At 48.6% G+C, this 23,027-nt stretch overlaps 1 protein-coding gene across 1 annotated transcript in view; it reads right to left on the bottom strand.

Annotated features, from left to right (window-relative positions):
• Positions 1 to 4,332: 4,332 nt before the first annotated feature.
• MAD1L1 (mitotic arrest deficient 1 like 1) overlaps positions 4,333 to 23,027 on the bottom strand; it is a 370,458-nt gene continuing 351,763 nt past the window's right edge. Inside the window, exon 18 of the mRNA XM_075767524.1 lies at positions 4,333 to 4,635. Coding sequence (XP_075623639.1) covers positions 4,477 to 4,635 — 159 coding nt within the window. The 3' untranslated portion in view covers positions 4,333 to 4,476. The remainder of the gene's footprint in view (positions 4,636 to 23,027) is intronic.

Here is a 23,027-nt window from a genome sequence, read left to right as displayed (position 1 = left end):
TAGGGCTGCGTTTGGGGTCAAACAACCCCCCACTGCTGGCCGTGTTGGGAGGCCACGACCGGGAAGCGGTATTCCCATTTTACAGAGCCCGCAGTGCAGAAAGGGCCTCACTGGCTTGTCCCAGGACGGGCAGAAAATCCAAGAGCCAGGAGTGGGATCGCTCCTGCCCCATTGCTCTCCATACCCCAATCCTCTCTGCACCCCCACACGCCATTGCAGCTCCCCTCCTCCCCCCCGCAGTGGGAGCAGGTATTTGGGGATGGATGCTCGTCCCTCTCCTGCCCTCCTGGAGCCCAGGGCTGCCCCGACAGCGGCTGCATCGGCCACCCCAGTAACCAACCCCAGCTGTGCCGGGAGGGGCAGAGGGAAAAGGCACTTTCCAAAGAGCTGGGGGCGGGAGGGAAAGGCCTCTGGGTGCTTAGGGAGCCGGGAAAGACCCTGGGGGGCTTGTGGGAGGGTGCAAGGCAACAGCCTCTGCACAACACAGGCGCACACCCCCGGGGAGGGCTGCGATCTCTGCCCTGAGGCAGCGGCTGTTGCTCCATGCAGCAGAACGGGAGATGAGGGGGTCTCCAGCCGGAGCCCCGCTGCGAGCAGGGGTGTGCGGGAAAACCAGCGACTTTCCAGCCCCTGAGCTGCGGAGAGCCCGGGCCCTGGCTGCCACACAGCCTCTGGAGACAGCGTCAGTTGGCCAGTGGGAGAAGATGGCTTTTCTTTCTCTTTAGAAACTGTGGCTTCCCTTTCCGTCCAGCACCCTGTTTCTTCCTCTCCATCCATCCCCAGCTCCGCTCCTGCCCTTTGCTCCCTAGGTACCCACTTCCATCGCAGCTTCGTGCTCTTTCCCCTTCTCACAGAATCCCAGACTGCTCGGGGTTGGAAGGGACCTCTAGAAATCATCTAGTCCAACCCCCCTGCTAGGGCGGGGTCACCTCGAGCAGGTCGCACAGGATGGTGTCCAGGCGGGTTTTGAATCTCTCCAGAGAAGGAGACTCCACAACCTCTCTGGGCAGCCTGTCCCAGGGCTTGGTCACCCTCAGAGTGAAGAAGTTTTTCCTCACATGCAGATGGAATGTCCTGTGTTCCAGTTGGGCCCCATTGCCCCATATCCTGCCACTGGGCACCACAGAGAAGAGTCTGGTCCCTTCCTCTAGACATCCACCCTTTAGATATTTATAAGCATTAATAAGATCCCTTCTCAGTCTTCTCTTCTCCAGGCTAAACAGACCCAGCTCGCTCAGCCTTTCCTCATGAGAGGCCTCTCCTTCCCCTCCTCCGATAGCGTGACATAGAGAAGATCCATAACTAATGTCTACGAACCCCAAGCTTCTCATGGCCCATCCCAAAAAGGTTTCCCTCGTTCCTTCTCAGGCATCACAGACTTCCAGGACAACCCTGAGGCTTATGCAAACAACACCCAACGATGCTAAGAGCCAGGAGGCACAAAGCAGGAGCAAAAGGCTCCGGGTTCCGAAATGTGACCTTAGGAGAGGCACGAACTTTGCAATACCTGCCTTAGCCAAGGGCTCTGCTGCTTTCAAGGACCGTATGGCAGTACGTGACAGCTCGTTGCCCCTGTTTGGTATTTATATATGCACGCAGATGAAAAGGGTTGATCAGTAGAGGAGCGGGGGCTCACAAGCAGTTTGAGTGAAGGGAAGCTTCAGGCAACACTGCAAACAAGACAGTGCTCTGACACACACAGTCCCCCAGCCGTGCATTAATAAATCATATTTTACAGCTTACAGCACATAAACCCAGTGAGCGTGCATGGAGACCCAGCGAGCATATGCACACTTGTTAACACTCTCACCTCTCCCCTCCAACCAACTGCAAATTTATTAGGGATCTCCCAAGATTTTCTAAAAGGATTTTCTGTGAATGGGGCTGGAGCTTTGCAAGTGATGAGCCAAAACGAGATGGGACTTGTGCCCCCACCAGCTGGGGTGGTTAAACCTGCTGTACCATCAGTGGCAACCAGGGTCTCTGTTTGCACTGCCCTGGGGGCTGCCCCATGGAGGGGGGATGCGGGGGGCGGTGAACACGGTGGCAGGGCCCCGCGACGGGCTGCCGAGCCCCATGTAGCTCAGCATGGAAGGAGCAATCACTGCGAAATGCAGTGTCGCAGTTATTCCTCGCAGCTCCGTCACGGCTGAGACGAGCAGTATAATGACGGTGGCAGAGATGGGAGCTGCCGTGGCGGCAGGGTACAGCCATCTGTTTGGGGCTTCATCCTGAATGCGGTGTTGGAGCTGGAAACTGGGGAGTTTCGGCTCCTCTTCCCCATGCCCAACCGCAAGCCCGTGTCCCATGGGTGGCCCAGGTGGCTCTGCAATGGTCACACTTCCACTTGAATGCTCCCAGGCCTCCACCAGTGAGCAGCCAAGCTTCCCAAAAGTCCCAGTTTTTCGTAGCGCCCAAGCCTGCTCGCTGTGCAACAGCGTAACACCACGAGCGGGGCAGGGATGCTCAGTTACCCCAGCAGCTTCCCAAGCCATGAGCAGGACCAGGTGCCGCACCACGCCAGCGCATCCAGCCAAGCACCCATCCTCACAACACACCTCTCCCAGCCGTGCTGCCGTGTTACGCTTAGTTGAACAAATCAGTCTTGCTGGGAGAACGGGGTGCAGAGCAGTAATTCACCTGTCTCTCCTCCCCACCAAAGCCATCTCAGAAGACTGCTGTGTTTTCTACCCCAACTTATTATCCTTTCACTCTTGGGAGGCAACTTTCCAATGGGCAGAACGTGTTTTCCCTTGTCACTCTCCAGCATCGCTTCTCGACTCACCCGTGTTTTGCTAAGATAGAGGGTTTATTGTAAACTTATTAATTACTTCATTTCTCCTGCGAGGAGCCAGGAGAAAAATTTTCAGAGGCAGCCAGGATCCGCTATTGTGTTGGCGGAGCCGAATGCGGCTGACGTCATGATTCATTTTCCCCATGACTGAGGAAGGCGACTCTCAGTGCCACGTCGTGCATATGAATCAGGCAGCGTTCCCCTGGCACAGCATGCCAGGCAATTCATCTTCCACCAGGACTTCTTCAAGCAGAAGAGAAAATGCCAAACTTTTGCTATTGCACTTCCCTGCAAACCCTGCGGAGAGGAAGGTTGGGGACCTGGGGGCTGCAGCCTCCCCAGCGCACGCGCTTGTCCCTCCACCTCTGATCAGCTGTTTTCTGTGCCTGTAGACACATCGACAGGTCCCAGAGTGACTCCAGCATGCATGGCCAACCCTGCAGCCACTGTGAGCATTGAAGCTAACTTTCTAGCCTGCTCACTGCTACCATCTCTCCAAGCTTAGGAAGTATGTTCCTGCTCATATCAAGAGGAAATCAATATACACAGAAGTTCATAACAACCTAATCTGGTTTACAGCACAAATGAGACTTGCCTGAAAAAACTGAGATAATGATGTCCTCCCTTCTCAAAGCAGTACCAGCATCAGACCACCGATGGACGATTTGTTATCACGACTTACATGTGGGAGAGCACAGGGGGAGCACAGTGTATATCCCAAATAAAGGAGTCATACATCCAGTTTGGGAAGTGACGCTTTATTCTTACGACAGAAGAGCTATATCCATTGGAACGCAAAATTTCAGACTTCAGGGGATGCCCAGTCCTCCACGCAGGAGAGGACGAGGGAGACCCCCAGCAAGGTGAGGAGGTACCCACAGCCTGGTGGCAGGCAGCAGGCTAATGCCAGCAGCAATGAGCACACCCCAAGGAGCTTCCTCCCACCTTCTGCAGTTCTGAGATAACCAAGAGCCCAAGAGTCTCGGTGAGGAACAAAACCCACACAACACAGAGGTGTCAACACAGGTATGGGGTCTTCAAATGGCCATTTATGCTTGTGCTTGTCTGCCGAGTGATGGCAGACTCAGGTAATTTGATATCTTGAAAATAATTTCAACCCTGTTGAGTGATGAGCTGTTTGCAAGAGCAGGAGGTATCCACAAAGAACCTGCTACTCATGACTGATAGTTCCCCAGATCCCTGAGGACAGGGACCAAGCCCTTGGCTCCCATTAGGAGAGGACAACCACAGGGGCAGGAAGCACCAGCCTCCCACAAGGTTCATCTCTGCTGGGGCCCAGATTTGGGGGATCCTTTTGGGAAAAGCTGTGAACGGTGATGCTGTGGCTCCTCAAACCAGCAGTTCCCACCATATTCCCAGAGAGATGCTGAGACAGTCTGGGCAGTGATGGACACCTTTCCCAGTTTAAAGGTAAGGATTTGGGTCCTGGCACAGGAAAGCCCTGGGACGGAGCTAGGCTTGCCCTCCCACAGGAGGGAAATGATGCTTTTCAGAGGAACCAGGGCAGTTTGGGATTCAGCATGAAAGGAAGGGAAAGGAGGAGTTCCCTGCAAAACAGAAGCAACCCAATGCCACAAATTAAGGGTGGGAGGGAAGAATTTGTCCTGGCTACCTCAAGTGTCCTGCCCAGGAGTGCTCCACACCTGGCTGGTGGCGGGATGCTAAGCGATGGTCTGGCGGCTGAAGAGGTCGAGGGTGAGGGCGCTGAGGAAGGCCGGGATGCTGTCCTGGCGAAGCAAGTGGAGTTCGATGAGCTCCCGGATGGTTCGTGAGAACTCGGTTTCCAGAAGCTGCATTTTTCCACCGGAGGAGCTGGAGGCCTGAGAGGAAAGAAGAACAAGCCCGTTAATACAGCAGGGTTTTAATTCACCTCCTGTGATGCAGGGGAGAGCCATCGACATCGCCATCGCCCTGGAGCCTCCTGTAATCTGCCTGTAACCACGACGCGTTACCCTGGGGGCCAGGCTCTGTCGCTGGCGCAGAACCGGGGTGCCCACATCGGGGTCACCATTGTCACCACCACCCAGGTCTCGGGTGGCAGGAGGTACATGCAAGGGTGTTGCCTCCATAAAAAACACTTATCCCTGAAGTCATTCCACTTCTGTAGGAGGAAGCAGACCTGTTTGTAATTAACACGACTCCTTCCCAACGAGCTGCTGATCCACGCCGCATTCCTAAAGTGTTTCTGGATGTTTAAATCAGCCCGGCAGCGCATAGCCGAGAGCTCCAGAGGAATTATTCCAGTGATGCTCTCATGAAAATAAGGAAACTCAACATGTGGGAAGACATTACAAATCTCCTGTAACATATAAAACAAGCAAAAAAAAACCCCTAAATGCACAAGAAATAAGGAATGCTTGAAGCCTCTCCTGCCCCCGGAGACACGAAAGCTGCTTGTTTATTAATAAACAGCAAAAACATCACAGCGCAAATGCTAATTTTTTCCCCTGCCCTTTTCCTCCTCAAAATGCTCCCGTTCCTAATTGCTCTGCAGCTCTGCTTCCCCTCGGAGCTGAGGCGGGGCAGCGCCGGGCCAAGCCGGCATCCCCCCGGGGCGGGCAGACCCCCAGCCCAGTGCAGGGATGCCAAGAGCCAGAGCAGAGGATTGCCATGTGAAGGGAAAACGTGGCTTTACCTGCTGGGAGAGAAGGGAAGCGATAACCGCCGAGAGCCCCGGGGAACCCGCTAGTTTCTGATTTCATGTTCTCAGTAGCCTGGATACATTTGATTATGAACTTTTCATGTATGTGTCACTTTAGATTGTGAAGAGCACAAGGTACCGAGGATGCCCCCGTCACCCCTGAGCCAGGCAGGGAATCTAAACAAGGTTTCCAGGTGGAAAAGTAAATTAGCTTTTGCTTAAATCTCCTCCACTTTGGTTTGGTTGTTTTTCAGCAACTCCAAAGGATGTTCAGGGCTTTAATCAGCTCCTTACTGGAGCTACCCGCCTTGCTTTCTACCCATCCGATGTACCGCTGGGTCAGATTAAAGAGGCGAAGTGGGAAGAGAGCAGAGATGGCAGATGAGGAAAGCAGGTGGAGGCGCAGGGAGGGACGTACATCCGCAGTCCACGTAAAGCCAGGGGCGCGACACGAGGCCGCAGCATAGCGAGGAGCTGGTACGCGGGCTGGATGCGGTGAAAGCAGCACAGGTTTTGTTTTGCAGTTCCCCCCGCTGGATTCGGCTGATGGGAAGCGCCGGTTTCGGAGGAAGGTCCGAGTATTATGCATGCATTGCTCGTGTCTCCAAAGTCAGCACTGGATTGGATTCATCTAAAATGGGAATTCAAGCTCTGTATGAAACACACACTGCCTCCTTCGCAGATTTAAAACACTCTTTGGGCACAGAATTAATTTTCTAAGAATTTACAAGTAAAACCATTAATTGGTTTACTAGTTTAATTAATTAAAGCAAGTTGCTTAAGAAATTTAGCATCCAGTGCCAGACCATTTGCTTGTGGTTTATGATCTCGGAAACAGAGTAACATAAACGTTTTAAATTTCCCCTCTACTTTGAGCTCAGTGGTGTTGCGGGTGAAGGCTATATTTGAATAATTTCTTTTTTATGAGATTAATGGTAAGTTGTCTCTACTATTCCTCACAACCAAAGTTTCCTCCTTCGGCAGAGGCAGAAGAATAACGTTCAGAGAAAGTTATGTGAACAAATACGTGCTTCTCAGAAGACTTATTTCCCACTGCGTTCAACGGGACCGTGGTTTCTCTCAGTTGTTGGATGGTCAAGAGAGGCACCGTCTTCCCTGCTGTTGTCTTCCTCTCCCCAGGAACTCAAAAAAAAATAAAATCAGAAAAACTCAAAAAGCTTCCAAAACCCAGACATCTCACCCAGGTTTCTTATGATCTCTGCTGCAACAGGAACAAGGCAAGAAGGCAGCCACTTGGAAAAAAGGCAATTCTTCCTCTGCCGGGAGATGTTTACATGCTGACTTTGAGGATGGATGCACTTGCAGTTCAGTTCATTCAATCTCACATTGCTTTTAAAAAAAAGAATTTAGATTTTTTTTTTTCTGGGAGTGTTTTAAAATTGCTATTATTGTTACCTTTCTTATTACTTGTTTTTATTGCTTTTTTTTCTTCACCCATCTGTTCATAATGTGGTATAGACTGGGATATATAGATAGATTTGTTGCTTTGAGTTCAACAGCAGGAGTACCTTTGCAGCATGTGCTTTACAAATAAAGTGATTATATGAAATAATAGCAATATGTTCCCATTAATTCACAGGATTTCTTTTCAAATGGCAGTCTGCACCCTGCCTGGTGCACCCGGCGAGCCGCAGGCAGAGAAGGAAGCGCCAGGGTGGGTGGCGTGGGAGCGGGAGCGAGCAGGGGATCACGACAAGGCGGGGGGTGTGGAGGGTGTGCGGGAGCGAGGGGACGCTGGAGGGGATGCTCTGCTGAATGAACGCTGCAGGCTCTGGTTGTTTCATACCGTTTTGGATCAATGCGGCGCGTACCTGCGACTCTAGCTCTAAAAAACAGATTTATGAAAGATACAAAGCTGAAATTTCCAGTGGTTTGAAGCTGTAAGGGCGCTCGAGTCCTCCTCCTCGCAGTTCATAGCTAGGACTCTCTCCACTCATTTTTAATCAATTTTTAAAGTTTTAAAAAAAAAATTCTCAAACCTCAAAAAAACCCTCCTGGACACAACCCCTGCTAACAGGAACTTGCAGGTGAGAGCACATAACAACTATTCATGACATGCTCCATGTAATGCAATCGCCATTCACCTCAGTGATGCATCCCCAGGAATTCTAAGTTTAGATGAAGCCAAAACCCACCCGAGCCCATCTAGGAAGAAAATATGAAACTGAGGAACCTAAACAAGTGTCCCTGATCCATGGGGACAGTCCATGAGTGGGAATGGGGCAAGAGAGACCAGAGTGTATTCAAACCCAGCCCTAACCGCTCTGCGCCCCGTGTTTTACTCAGAGCTACATCACTGTAGTGTGTTGTTGCTTTTAAAGACAAGTGGGAAGGAAGAAGCATTAAGATTTAGAGTCAAACCAAATACACGGGATCAAAGGAAAAGCTGAGCCTGTGAGTAGCCCGATCCGCCCCGTAGTCAATGCACGGAGGAGTCAATGCAAGAGAAGACTTTGGGGACCACCACCACTTCCCCCTTCCCCACTGCACTGAGCCAGCCAAGCGCAGCGCTTCACTAGAGATGCAAATATTCCCCCCGCGCCCCCAGCTTCCCTGAGCACAGAGCAGCCTGGGATGCTGAAGCTAAGTACTACGAGAATATCATCTCACAGGTACTCTTTACGTAGACCTTATATTGGTTTCTTCTAATTCATGGGGAAAAAAAAAATCTGCCTGGCTCACTAAACTACTGAGATTCAGGTCTATGTTATGTTTTATTCAGATCTCAAATACTTGCAAAAGGAAAGATTCCAGCTCTTGCTAAGCTCCGTTGCCAGTTCAGTCTGATTTAAGGCCTATCGGGACCTTTTCTAGAAAAGCAATGGAAATCAATCTTGGCCCCATGTTACCGCACGCTCGGTTCTGCTGGTGGGGGGATGCGATTCCTGCCGTAGATTTGAAGGGTGATACCCCGTTTTGCTCCTCGCAGGTTCTGCTGCCCCATGGAGCAACCAGATCAGTGGGCAGATTTCGCTATATTGTAAAACACAAGACGACAGGTCTATTTACCACATGGAGACGTAAACTTGCAGTAGCTGCTCCTGGATCTGCTCAGAGAATGGAGCCGTTAGTAGAATTGTTTTTCCACGAGAATCAAGATCAGCTGCCGCCTGCCAGAAGGAAACATCATAAATCTTCCTCTTAACCCTGGAAATTGGTAAATTATTCAAGCTTTAGAGTTTAGATATACACATAAAAGTCTCTCAAATAACCACCAGCGTGGTAGAAAAGCGAGCTCTTCTCTCCAACAGGGACCATCTCGGCAAGGAGCAGAGAATGCAGAAGATGCATAGGAGCTATAGGCACTCCCAGACGTCCCTGCTGGGGGAAGGGCCTGCAGCTGGCCAGACTGGGCTGGTAATGCTGCAACATATGGAGCATAAAGGAGGTTCTCTCAACTGTTGTCACTTCAACGTAACAGATACAGGGCTTCTGACTGCACTGGTTCTGCTGCAATGGCTCGTTGTCCCCATACTGCTGTTGCACAGGAACGCTCCCTGCAAGCCAAGTCCTAGCATTTACGTCTCTGCTTGTTCCACCAGCTGAGAGGCAGCTACGTCAAAAGTGTGGCAGTGTCTCCTTCATTTACAAGCTAACACATGGTTCAGAAGTGCACTCGGAACTAGACACACCAATTTTTTAGTTTCTTGTATGCCCTTTTCCTCTTCTCTCTGACATATTTTGGTAGCTAGAAACCAATGGATTCCCTAACTCTGGCTCCAGAAGTGCCATCAGCTATAAACTGGCATGCAGTGTAACTTTAATCATGCAAAGGCTGCTTCGTATCGAAAAGAGGGGTGCTTGCACGCGCCAAGGAGAAGGCTGACATGGGGATGTGGTATCATGAGAAAACATGGGGTAGAAACGCGGAAAAAGGGAGAAGAGGGTTTCAGGATTTAATAGAACCTGATAATCTCACCTAGGCTCCCTTTCCCGTGAAAGGTTGGACCAGATGTTCTTCCAAGGTCCCTTCCAGCCTAGGCTGTTCCATGATCCTATGAAGAGGGGACATTCTGCCTCCAATTTCCACACCAAAAAAGCACAACTGCCTGTGGGGGGTGCGATGCATGCAGGATGTGTGCTCCTGCATCTTCAAACACCACCCCCCCCCCCCAAGTGACGCAGGTGGAGTTTCCAAATGGTTTTTGGCAAGCTCTCCACAGTGATGGTGGAGCTTTGTGCCAGGCGCAGCAGGCAAGAGCGGTGGCTCAGCTTGGGAATCCCAATTCAAACACCTCAGCGTGAGGAAGGGTGATGTCTAGGACTTTGGCAGGGATGCCGGAGTGGCTTTCCACCCCTTGGCACAGTCACAAGACTTTGTTTTGCAGATGCCGCTCAGCCATGCTCTACAGCAGACGGTACTTTTCAAGGCTAAGATGTATTAGGGGTCAAAACGAGCACGTGAATCATTGCCCAGTGACATTTACCCAGCGAATGTATCGTGGAGGCTCCATCTCATCTGCTATGCTCTTGCCATAAATCACTGTCTGCGCTGCGTCCCTATGCACGACTGCTCTGAATACACACAGCAAACAGCCCTGTGCGTGCCGAGGGCTGGGGCAAGACAGCGTCACATCCGAGACTCTATGCAGAGCTTCTCCCTGCTCCATTCAGGTCCACAGGCCTCTGGTGTTACAGACCATGCTGTGGCCATGCTCTCCTCTCCCTGCCCCAGTTCTTACTGCTGTTTCCCTTGTCCTTGAGGTGCTCCCCACCCCACCTCGAAGCCTACTCTGACATGGGTTACGCGCATCTCCCCACCAGATCGATCCCTTTGGCAACTGCCTTCATCATTTGAATCCCTCAGACCTCCTCGTCGTGTGGGACAGTCACTCCCTCTTCCCCAACACCTTTCCCCATCAGCAGAAGTCCTCAGGGTCAGCTGTGCCGCCTGATCACCTCCCGAAACCTCCGCAGTGCTATCACATGTGCACCACAGTCTTGGGCACGTTGGTGGTCCTGAGGCCCCTTGCCTCCCTCTGACGCCTTCCCCGCGGCACCCACCGCCTTCCTCAACAACCACTGCTACACACAAACCCTGTCACAGCCCAACAAACCTATCTGAAAATATCTTTTAAGAAGCTGCTGGCTCTGACCTTTAAATGAGAAAATCCTTTTGTTTCCGCCTCTTGCTTTGGATGCCGCGATTTTTCTAAATGTCAAAGGCCACCTTGTCCACGTGCGGATCTTGAGGGGGGATGCACAGATGCCAAGTGGGCTGGCACCCTTTTCCCGGGTCTGCAAAGCTGATAGATCACCACTACGGGTCACTCTGGACAGGGACGTGCCCACCAAGCACAGAGCCAGCCAAAAAACTAGAGTGCCTAGCAAATATCCAGGGAAAGTGTGTATGCACATGTGGAAACTGCCTGCTGAAGTTATAACAACCCAAACACGAGGTTTTGCGATCTAATTGCTCAAACTTGTCTCTCTCGGGTGATGATATCATTATGAAAATCCCCCAATTGAGTTACGCCTCACCAATCAATCTCTCCTAAGCATCACGCACTGCTCAAATACCAGGTCCCCAGGTAGCCACTAAATCACTTTAATTAGAGGCTGCTCATTTAAAATTAGAGAAATATTAAAAAGAACCAAAAAAACCAAATTGTACCACAACATGTGCTTACGGCTGGAAATATTTATGAGGTTATTTAGTAAACTGTTTACTGGTTTCCTCCTCCTTTTTTCGTGGTAATGGGTAGGTTTCAGCTGGCCTGACAGGATGCCTGCCCAAGGTAGCTCTCGCAGGATGTGCAGCTCTTCATCAATCACGTCACCTACCTTTCACAAATGACCGTTCCTTGTCTGCAGCAAAGTTTTTCTCCCCTTTAATATCCTCTTTGTAACCCAAAAGAGGAAGAGTACTTCTTTATAATAATTGCTTCTTGCCAAGACCTCTGACCTCCGTGTCACCAGCTTGCTATATAAAGTGAATTTATGAGGCAGAGAGGGATGGATGCCTGTAAAGGGCCTTCCAGGAAATGTAATGAAAAAGCTACTTTTAGCTGCTGAGCAAAGAAAAGCAAGCGCCTGGCAATGCCAAGAAGAAAATTGAAAGCCGGGGTGGGATAAGTGAGAAAAAGCCCTGCATGCACTTAGATTTATAGCAAACATTTCCTTTCTCTTTCTTATTATTCAACATTGAGATGAACCACAGTCCCACAATGTCTTCCGCACAAGACGTCAGCTCATATTCTTCCATCTTAATCAGAAACAAGACCCAGGCACCATCCACACAAGCGACAGAAGTGATGGGGTCCTGGATGCTGCACCAGCTCAGCAGCACAGAAATGCAGAGCGGGGCGTATTGCAGAGCAGGGAGTTTCTCCCTACAGCTACGTGTTTTGATCTGAGCTCTCCCGCACCCGATGTAAAAAGATGAACAATGTAAAAAAGAGCATGGACACGCGCTGAAGCACCTGCACTCCTCTCGATGGGGAAAACCAGTTGGTGTTAATCCTGGGGGACGGTGCTCTTCGCAGTGGAGGGCAAGTCAGCATCTTCTCTCAAAAGGTTTCTCCTACAGGTTAATGCCCTTTAGACTGTCAAATGTGATGCCATAAAAATAAGATCAAAGGCTTTAAAATAAGGGAAGCATATTTTTTGATTCATACTATTACTATTTTATATCTGAATATTCCTATAGAGCTTTTCATCCTGGAAGACAGGTCTTTGAACTGCTGTGATTTCACCTATCACTGAGGAGCAACCCCCGGGGTAAAATGTGACAGCTATTATCAGGGTGCAATAATGTTACTCAACAGTTCAGGACAGACAGAGACAAATATATCCAATTTAAATCATAGGTTTGAAGAACTACTGCTCAGTGTGGATTAATACCCATGCATTTTCCAAAAGTGCTTTGAGAGTTTTAAAGGACAAGTATTGAAACTAAAATTCCCCATCTCATCTGTAGGATGCATTCAGCCTCCCATCATTACACTGTAAATTGAACATCAGTATTGTCAAAGAGGGAAGAGGGTAACAGAAATGATTCACCCATAGCATCTAGTTTTGCACCCACAGATTCTGATGGGGATCTCCAAACCAACTATCAAGGAGACTGACCCTGTGGAGATTTGTTGAGGTGACACCCCAAAATGGTTCAGCTGAATACAAGACTGGTGAGACTAAATCACGGCAGACTACTCACATCACACAGAAAGGAAAATTGCATGGGATGTCCACTCTAGACTAAAACTGGAAGCCGGCTGTAAGTCAGAGCTCGAGATCCTAAATTACAACTTTTTAACAGGCCTCTGGACTGCTAAATAATGTTCACCGCCAAGTATGCTTATAAACATCAACCTTTAAGGAGTGTAGACGAGAGCAAGGCACAGGGCTCACAGAATTTTTCCAACCCCATTCTAAAAAAATTCAAACCGTGAAATGAAGCCTTTAAAGCCAATACCTTATTAAAAGCCTCAGGATCTTTACAAATCAGTGTCTTTCCTTGACATACGGGGAAGCTGTGCTGACCCCCCCAGCCACAGGCATCTCTGACCTGCAACGAAGCTCTTCAGAAAAAGCAGCCAAACACACGTTATCCCAACTGCTGTCACAACCACGTGCGGCAGAGCTGGATCGCTCCAGCACCCAGGCTGCAGCTTTCCAACCATCTGCGAGTTGACCGTATTGGACTGGTCAAGCTGCAGAGTGAGTAGCTAACAAGCATTAACAACATCTAGCCCATGTGTTCTGTCTAGTAAAATGCCAACCCATCTGTCTGTAACATTAGCAACTCCATAGAAGCCATATGCAGGAGAGACATAAATTAGGGAGAGAAAAATCTCCCGCTACTTTCTCTGAAATGACTACACAGTTGTAGCCTGCAATGTGAGGCACCGGGTGTTATTTAAGTTCCGTTTTCCCAGCCAAATCACAGCCTCACGTAGCTCTCCAGCCTTGCCATCCAGAGGCAGCTTCTGGTCCGCGCATGGCCTCGACGACCGAGGTGACTTGGCACAACGGGAAAAGTAGGCGCAACTCAAATCAGGTCCCCAGGTGAGCCAGAAGCAGACAGACAACTTGAGGGAGATACCAGGACTGGCAAATGAACCCAGCGTACAAGAACCCCTCGTTTAGACAGGGAACTGATCTCATTAACCAGCCAAGTGGCTTATCACATTCCTCTCCATCTCCCTTGCTGGGAGGAGAGCTGGAAGCAACAGAGGAGCAAAGAACCAAGAACGTGGACTTTCTGGAACACGAGAAGGAAGCACCTATGGGAGAAATGCAAAATAATTATCTGCGTGGGCTTTATTTAAGATGGTCTGGTTCCCAAAGCAGGGAGATACTCCACTTGTGAACTGCAGCTGTGAGCATGAGGCCTATAAGAGATCATGAGCAGCTAAGTTTGCAAAACCCTGTATCGACGAGAGACGGCTGGAACCACAGTGAATTTCGATGGCAACTTTTTGCAAGCTGCCGTGTTGCCTGGGAGATAGACATCTGCTCCCCAGAGCAAACCACCGCTCACCAACAGGCAGAACTTGCTGGAGCCTTCACCGCTCGCTGAGTCACACCAGCCACGTACCGTTCCTCTGCTTAGCTGCTTCTGCATCATGCTCTTGCCAGGGAGCTCTGTTTTCTTCTCCAGATTAGAGCAAATAAGCAGGAAAACCTAAGACTCACCCCGAATGAAGTGCCTGCACATGACACAGGGTGCAAATAAGTCATACAGACTGCAGGACTCACCAGCTGCCAACTGGAAAAGAAGCCCCTCGTTTGGGAGCTGGGCATCTAATTTTGCAAGAGATGAGAGGGTGAGCACACGCTGGAATGGTTAAATTAGCAGATTACACATGCCTGTGAGGCACGTCTCACTGGACCGACTGCTATTCTGCGATACAGCCGACACCAGCGTGTGATTAATACGTTCCTCCTCCTCATCATCTTTTTGGTATCCTTCTGGAAGTCCTGTCACGTGCAGCATGGACGGAAGGCTGAAGAACTGAACAAGAAAATTCTGTGACCAATAATGGCTCAAGAGACCGTAAGTGATAAACCTAACGACAAGCAGACAATTAGACCTTAGGTATGTGGCTGAAGGATGGGACAGTATACGGAGCATGCCTGTTCCCGGCTCATTGGGTTTGCAAGGCTTGTGGGGGAAGATGGACCTGATGGCAGATTACAGCTGAAATTCTCACCATGTTTATTCATTACCTCCTTCTAGTTCTTGTTTGTCATAGTCTGGCACCCCGGGCTAAAATGCAGGTTTTAAGCTTTACATCAAGGAAATTGGTGACACATATTAGTCACCTCTGCACAGAGCCAGTGCTCTGCGTTACAGTCAGTGCTACGGAGACCAAAGCCACCGCTCAACTAGGAGCAAGAAGAACTGGTCAGTAATTCTTCCTACAGGATCGTGTGATTCGCTTATAGTTATGATCTGCCAAAGTGTTGGCTTTGGAGATAACATTAGTTGCTGTTGCAACATCAATAACCAAATTTTACAATCTTAGCGTGAGTCGAGGAAGGCGCTTTTATTGCACTTGCTTTTTTGCTGGCTCACATTTTCTTTGTTTTTCTTCATTTGAAATCCCTATCATCAGCACGACTGTCAACAAGACCAAAGTAAGCGTGAGTTGTCACTACCCAGAAAGTCAAAGAAGGAAAATAAAGTTGATTTTGAACATATCAAACATTTTCCTTGTGTCTTCAAGAATGAGTTTTAACCCTTAAAAGCTCACAAACCCCTGTGGGGAAGGACATTTCTCAGACTGCATCTGTAGCCACAAGTCAAGATTTATACTGGCAAAGGTGTCCTAATTTCAAAAATGTCACCATTTCTTTCTCAACTTCAAGACTTCTGAGTGCATGGAGCTGGTGGTCACCAGTAGCTGTATTTGTGGAGTTACTCAACCAGACTGGCAGTCCACAGGCGGGAAAATCAAGGTAGTAAGGAAACTAATCAACTGCCCCGTGCAGGTTGGGTATATTCTGCTTTCAGGAAATGGGCTTTTCATGGGAAACCCAGCGTGAAACAAAGAATCACAGGACTCCTCTCTCCTCAAGCAGATCTGATCTTGCCACAAGAAGGAAGCCCACAGCTAAAGAGACAGAGGTTGCTGCTAAGGAGTGAATAAATAGGAAGATTTCAGTATTCAGTGAAAAAGGAAAAGAAATTCCACTGTGGCCCTCGAGGGGACACTCAGACCTTTGGGCTACTACACATTTGCTGAAAGCTTCTGCTGTTGCCGCCTGTGCTGTCATTTGGCACTAACCTCCTGAAGAACATGGCAAGACAGCACTGCTGGTTCTCATGTCTGGATGAACATGCTCCTCTTCCCGTAGGGAAAAGGAGAGGTTTTCTATTTAGTGAATGCACCATGTTCGAGCAACCTCCGAGGAATCTGCCTCGGGCCCTGGCCCTCCCCATCTGACACACATCTGACTGGTTGTCTCTTCCTGCTGGTGTTCTCCCACTGATGTGCTGCCATCCGCCAGTCAGCTCCTTTCGCTGGAGGTGCAGGGGGGAGAAAAGATTTATGCAGACACCATGTATGCAATTATGAAAACAGAAGACAAGACACCCGGATATCACACAAATTGATGCATTTTTGCTGGCAGGCTTTTTGCATGATCCAGTAACAGCTGTCATGCTCCAGCCTCTCTCATCTGAGCTCCGCTACCACTTCAGCATCCTTCCACATCCTTTAAGAGGGCTTTCTTCCCTTCCCTTGTGCAGCTTGCTCCAGATGCCACAGCAAAGCAGGCAGTAGCATGGGATGCAAGGGGGAGACGGCATGATTGGTCTTCAGAGCAGCATTAAAATGTAATGTTCACTTCTTTAGGCAAGATGCCACTAATTAGCAATGACCTCAAGGCAACCAACCTGCTCAACCAGCAATCTCTCCCACTCTCGAGCTCTTTAAAATTTGCCCTTTTCCTGTGCCAAGTCTTTCAGCAATCTTCCCTAAAGCCCGACAGCGACCTGCAGACATACTCATATGCTGTCCATTGCCTTCTGGAGAAAGGTGGTGGTGGTGGTGAGTTGCACAGCAAAGGCCAACTCAAAGAGCTTGGGCTTCCTAACTGCTCCAAACACGTCCCCCACCCCGCATAGTGTTAGGAAAGGAAAGGAAAGGACGCGCCTACAAGTTTCCCTGCCAGATCAGCTCCCGCAGTGAACTCTGGAGCCTGGGAGCCTGTTACTCCCCACATCCTCCTGGTTTTCGTCGCTCCATGCTTATGTTTGCTTTTGTAAATAGATTTAACCTTTCTAAAATTAACAGCAGAAGAGAACTTCTTTTGGCAGAAAGTCAGCTTTCAAAAGATGGAGGAATATAACATTTTCCAAACATTTGAAAACTACAGACTAAAGCTATGTGTTAGTGTCTCCAGCGCATGCTGTTTTTGCTCATTATTCTGAATGTTAATACATTAATAGATCCTCTCCTGATTAACGGCTGTACTAGGCTCTCTTTCTAGGAACACATATGGTTCCTTCTTGCCACAATATTGGAATAGAGAGCCAAAATATTTAAACAGTGACACTAATAAAAGATTTTATCCCCCCCCATCCCGATGTAAATAACTAAGGCTGGAGCCAGCCCTTAGCTCTAAATGCTTTTTATCTTTCAGAAAGTTCTTAATCAAATCTGAACGTACTGGCTGAGGCTCATTTGAAATAATTGGGCTGTCTGCGGTTACGACACTGCAGCAAATAAAGCCACCATCTAACATTCGCTCACCCTGCAGGATGCTCTGCGACCGGCTGAAAGAAGCACATACTAGTTGGCATGTAATGAAACAGGGTTTTTAAAGCCAAGCCTGTGTGTGCACGGGCTCCTCCTACCTGCAGATCCAGGATGCTCCATGCAAGGAGTGGGAACACATTTTTCTTCCCTCACACCTGCAAGGTTAAAGTACTGCCCTGAATTAAGGTGGTTTTCAGGGACTCCAAACGCTTCTCTCCCAGCTGTCCGCACTCGGCAGCATCCACCCCGCCATCCACCCTGCTGAAGGACGGGGGAATTACCCAGCACACAGCCCAGAAGGAATGGTATGGTAGAGGATATCAGGCTTGTCTTGAGTTGTAGGTCAATTGCCAATGCAGAAGTGCCTAACAGATCTGTTCCTCCCTCATTTTTTCCCATGCTATGTCATTACCTTTCCTCTCTGCCATAGGTCCTGTACTAATCCTACCTATCTAATGCCATCAGCTGCTAAGATCAACAGCAGTTTCCACTTTGTGCTGCTTGCCACGTGGCTGATCACTCCTGCCACTGGCTAAGATCGACACAACCCTACTGCAAGCAAACCCCTGAAATTTAAAAAAACCTTTCTACATTTCAAGGAGCGAGACCTGCAAAGGGAGGGGCTCCAGGTTTGTACTCCAGAAAACATTTATCACTACAGAACTGAAACATGGTGTGAAAATAAAAGCTCTCGAAACCTGCTTTCACACATTCCCCAGCGCGCCCAGAGGTGTTCCTGCTATGATACACCTAACAATGCTCTTGAGAATTGTTTTCACAAGCTAAAAATACAAACAAAACAGCAAAAGAGTCAAGAAGGATTTCTTCAAGTGCCTCAAATCTAGGCTATTTGTGTTCTAAATAAGTTGTAGAAACAGTGTTAATATATATTCAGCTGTTAGAGAAGGCCACAGGAAAAGACCTCAGCAAACAGTAAGTGCCGTAATACAGAGCACGTCCTGACTAAGTTGGCAAGTTTATTCTAGATCACTGACCTCTGTCCTGCTCAACCAGCCTGTATTTTACAATTCGAGTTACATTTATTTGTGTATATATAAAGGTACACGAGATACTCGCATTCTTTCTTGTGTAAAAAACACACAGAAAGCAGAAGATGCAGATGAGAAAACAAGCGGATGAGATTCCTTAGAGGTTTCATAGACAAAGATGTTTAAACGAAGTAATTTAAAACCAGAAAGAATCTTACAAACAAAGTGCTTCTAAGCATCGCGTTTCACTCGCTTGTTTTCAACTTCATTTGAAAAAAAGCCTCAGAGGGAACCAAACCACTTTAGCTGCTGCTTCCTCATTCCTGACATCCTCTGGAGAACTTCCCCAACCTCCTTCCCTACCAGTTACACACCAAACTTTCCAGAACAAGTAAGTCTACAGCAATGAGGAGGATTAAAAACATTAGCTAGTCATAGCTCGCCACACCTCTGGACAGCAGGGAAGCACTAGCATTACCTGAGGCTGAGAGACAAGAAGAAATGGGCTTCCTACATCTGCAAGGCAACGCAGAACCATGCAAAGGGCTCGGCGCTCGAGTCCCGTTTGCCTCCTTTGCTGCAGAAACCAGAACTTTCTCAAACCATAGGGCCGGAAGGGAACGTGCGAGATGCGGGATTATTAACGTTTTGCAATAAATCAATCACAAACTCCACGTAATGGTGTAGGAAGGGGATGCTCACAATAAAGCCTGCAGTGATGCAGAGAGGCACCTGCAGCAACCCCACGCCGGGTGCGGGCGCAGTCCCGGAGCGAGGGCTCAGCCCTGTCTCGGGAAGGGCACTTCAGTGTGCTGGGAGCTGCTGGAGCCCAACAACCAACCCATTCACATCCCGATGACTGCTCCATTCAGGACAAGCTGACACATCGTTCCCACAACAGGACCCTGCAAATGACTTTATTTAACCAGGAAAACAGATTTGTGTTGTTTCTAAAGGCAAATGAATCTAGCTTTGGCTGCAGAGGGCTGAGCTGTGTTTCTCTCAGTGCCAATAAAAGCATCGGGATTGCGGAGGAGACTTAAGAGACTGTGTTTGCCTCCAGTCTCCCATGGATTGTATCTGAGCAGAAAAAAGGGCTCTCGCAGCACAACAGATTGGGCTGCAACTGTAAAGAAGTTCAACACTTTTGAGGCTGTTTCTCTCAAGTTCTCAATGAATTATTTTGAATTTAGTTAAAAACATCCCACAGGTTACTGGTCTGTGGTGAGAGTGGCGTGTCTTGGGGAGGGGATGGGGAAGCATAACATTTCTCAGGCTGATCAAGGACGATGCTATTCATTCTCATTCTGGCACTTTTCAGCACATCCGTGGTCCCACCTGTGGCTGAGCTCTGCCCAGAGATGCAAATACGAGTGTTTCAGTGCTGGAGGTTCCTGCCTGTGTGCTCCAAACAGACGAGGTGAATGGGGAAAGAAGCAGCGATGCAAAGGGTCACACAGCAGGTCGGCGGAGGAGCCGGGAGCCGTGTACCGCTCCTGCAAGTCCTCCAGGAACACCCAGGCTACGGGGCCCCTCTGCACCCAGACGGCCGGGAAACCTCTGCTGCTAAGGTGCAAAGGCAGAGGCGGGTGTAATGAGATGGATTCATTCTTCTGTCGCTATGCAAGGAAGCACAATTCTTTACTTCTTAGTGCCTGGTTATTTAACCTTAATGCTCCATTGATGTTATTTCTTCTGTGGAATTTTACATACGTGTCTGTGGATGAATCTGCAATATCTAAATAGTGCAGGTCCGAGACCTTTACATTTGTTCACGTGGACATTCATACAGCATGAGGGCTAGCTGGGAGGCTGACGTCATTAAGATATGGTCTTATCTAAAGTTTTTTATGAATTATTTGTAAGCTATTTTCTCACTTATTTTGTGATAATACTCCCCCATACTCACCAACCAGTAAAAATAGCTTAACAGTGAATACATGTTTCGGAAGTCTGTTTGCCTGTTTTTCTTTTGTGCAGCAGCTGCTGTTGCCATGCTGTCGTTGCTATGTTTTCCTTTTTCCTTCTTTTTCTTAAGAAGGGGGAAAAAAAAAAATCAATTCCCTAAACATGCTAGATTCAGTTCATGGAACAAAATACCTGAGGCAGAGCCTAGAGGAATATAACATAATCTGGCTGGACGAGTGTAGCATACGCGTAGAAGAAGGTCCTCTTGACACTAATATACACATTCTTCTCTCAAAGAGTTCATGAAACTACAAATACTATTCGGATAGACTAACAAAAAGCTTCAGGTAAAGATCATTAAAAAAGAGTACTGAATGTGTCTTAGGAAGTGGGCAGTGAAAGGTTAAACTCCATGTTGAATTAAAAGTTAATATTGAGGCAGGGGGAAAAAAGATTTCAAAGAATAGATGTGGCCAAGTCTCATCTGGAAGATAAGACAATGAAGTTGCTCAATGAGCTTGTCAAAACAGTCCTTAAAGCTTGGCAGCTAAAATTTGGTTCTGTGGGACAGCCCTGAGGAATGCCCATGCTCTTTGGAAAGACCACAGGCCCAGGGTGCAAAGTTTGACCCTGGTCCCAGCTTGCTACCTTCTGCCTCTGGTCCCTGTATGAGGAGCGGTGGGAGTTTGCTGAACTGGGGTCGGGGCTCAGCAATTAAGCTCTGGAAAGATGTTGCTTTGGGTTGCCCACCCCTCCTTTGCCTCCCAGATCCAGAGGAACTTGGATGATCCTTCCACCCTTGGTCTCCTGCCAACCTCCATGGACGTCCAGGGAGGAAAGTAGCAACATGATGACAAGAATTGATAGTTTCAGCCCGATTGATGACTTCAAAAAACTATGAGACGGCAAAATGGCTTAGGTGGGTCAGGAGTGTGGAGAACTGGAGGGACTGGGAGGACATGTGAAATTTGGGTCACTGGGCAACACTACGGCAGAAGAAATTCAATACAGACAAGTGCAGTGTAGTGCGTGTTGTTCTGCCAATTTAAAGGACTCTTAGCACACTGATGGGTTCGGAAATGATGTAAGCTCTCAGAATAAAAAGCCAAGTGCTACTGTGGCCAGCTTAAAGACAACTTCTCAGTGTACAATGTCACTCAAACCAGCAAGTAAGATGTCAAAATAAAATGTGTTTAAATAAAAAAAAGGGCTGTTAGTACCATGTCGTGTTTATACAAGTTGAGAGCATGTCCTCTTCTCCTGGGCAGTGAGTCAGCCTTGGTGAATTCAGTACAAAACAAGGGCAAAAGATAAAATTAGGTTTCCCTTGTTTGAGGCATGTGATATGTAACCTGCCTCTTTCCTCTGAAGATGATCTCCGTCACTGACTGCATCCCTGGGTCACCAGGGGAGACATTAAAGGCTGCAACAATTTACTGCAGAATTAAGAAGGCCAACAGTAAAATAGAGATGGGCAACGCGGTGAATGCTGAGTAGGATGCTACGTTAGAAAAGAGATGTCCAGTATTTCCGGTACTCTTCAGCTATTACCCTCCTTGACTGAGGTGGGTGACAGTTACAAATCACAGCTGGACTGAATCACAGAATCATAGAATGGTTTGGGTCAGAAGGGACCTTAAAGCCCATCTAGTTCCAACCCCCTGCCACGGGCAGGGACACCCTCCACTAGCCCAGGTTGCCCAAAGCCCCATCCAACCTGGCCTTGAACACTGCCAGGGATGGGGCAGCCACAGCTTCTCTGGGCAACCTGTGCCAGGGCCTCACCACTCTCACAGTAAAGTATTTCTTTCTAACATCTAATCTAAATCGACCCTCCTTCAGCTTGAACCCATTACCCCTTGTCCTGTCACTACACTCCCTGATAAACAGTCCCTCCCTTTCCTGTAGGCCCCTTCAGGTACTGGTAGGCCGCAATCAGATCTCCCTGGAGCCTTCTCTTCTCCAGGCTGAACAATCCCAACTCTCTCAGCCTGTCCTCATAGCAGAGGTGCTCCAGCCCTCTGATCATCTTTGTGGCCTCCTCTGGACTCACTTCAACAGCTCAATGTCTCTCCTGTACTGGGGCCCCCAGAGCTGGACGCAGTACTGCAGGTGGGGTCTCACAAGAGCCGAGTAGAGGGGCAGGATCACCTCCCTCGACCTGCTGGTCACAAAGGGATGAAGACAACCCCTTCTCTTTCTGGAGTATGCCTGCATTAGCCGCCACTTTTCTGGATGGAAAACCATGTTTCCATAGGTCAAAAAACCCCCAAGCCCCCACCTGCTTGGGGCACAGGTGCTACTCCTGACTGTAAGGTTAAAGCACAGCACTATCGAGACCAGTCCTGCCATTCACTGTGCATTACTCCTGCCTTTACCAGCATCCCGTCAGCCCCAGACTTCGGTGTCTGCCAAAGACAGTCTTCCTCATGCCACCGTCCATGAGGACCACCACTTCCAGCCATGCCAAAGAAATCATACAGAGCTGCGTAGACTCATGATTAAGACCTGGGAGTCAGGAGCTTCTGACTTTATTCCTCACTTTGGGTCCCAGCATGAACTACACAGGCAGCACCATTTCTCTGCATCTCAATATCCTCACCCTCCACTAGAACTAATAACAACTCCTCCACTAAGCAGGCATGCTGTGAGAATCAATTGGTATTTGTAAAGGCCTTTGAGAATTGTAAGGCACAGTCTGTATGTGAAAATTATTGATATGATTCATTACTAGGCATTCATACTCTATTTATACAACTCCCAGTCTATTACTAAATATTATGTCCATTTGAATATTGAAATCACTGCTGCTAATAATTTCTGCTAATGTTACACTGGTCTTTCGAAGGCGGCTTTTTCGACTTGAATGGGAGAATTGTGGAGGCAGTAAAAAAGGGAACAAATGCCAGAAGAGGAATTAAAAGGACAACAGCTCTGTGCAGACT

This window comes from Balearica regulorum, chromosome 15, assembly GCF_011004875.1.
Source record: "Balearica regulorum gibbericeps isolate bBalReg1 chromosome 15, bBalReg1.pri, whole genome shotgun sequence".
Taxonomy (NCBI): Eukaryota; Metazoa; Chordata; class Aves; order Gruiformes; family Gruidae; genus Balearica; species Balearica regulorum.
Note: the sequence above shows the minus strand (reverse complement) of the source record. Positions and strands in the feature narration are given on the sequence as shown.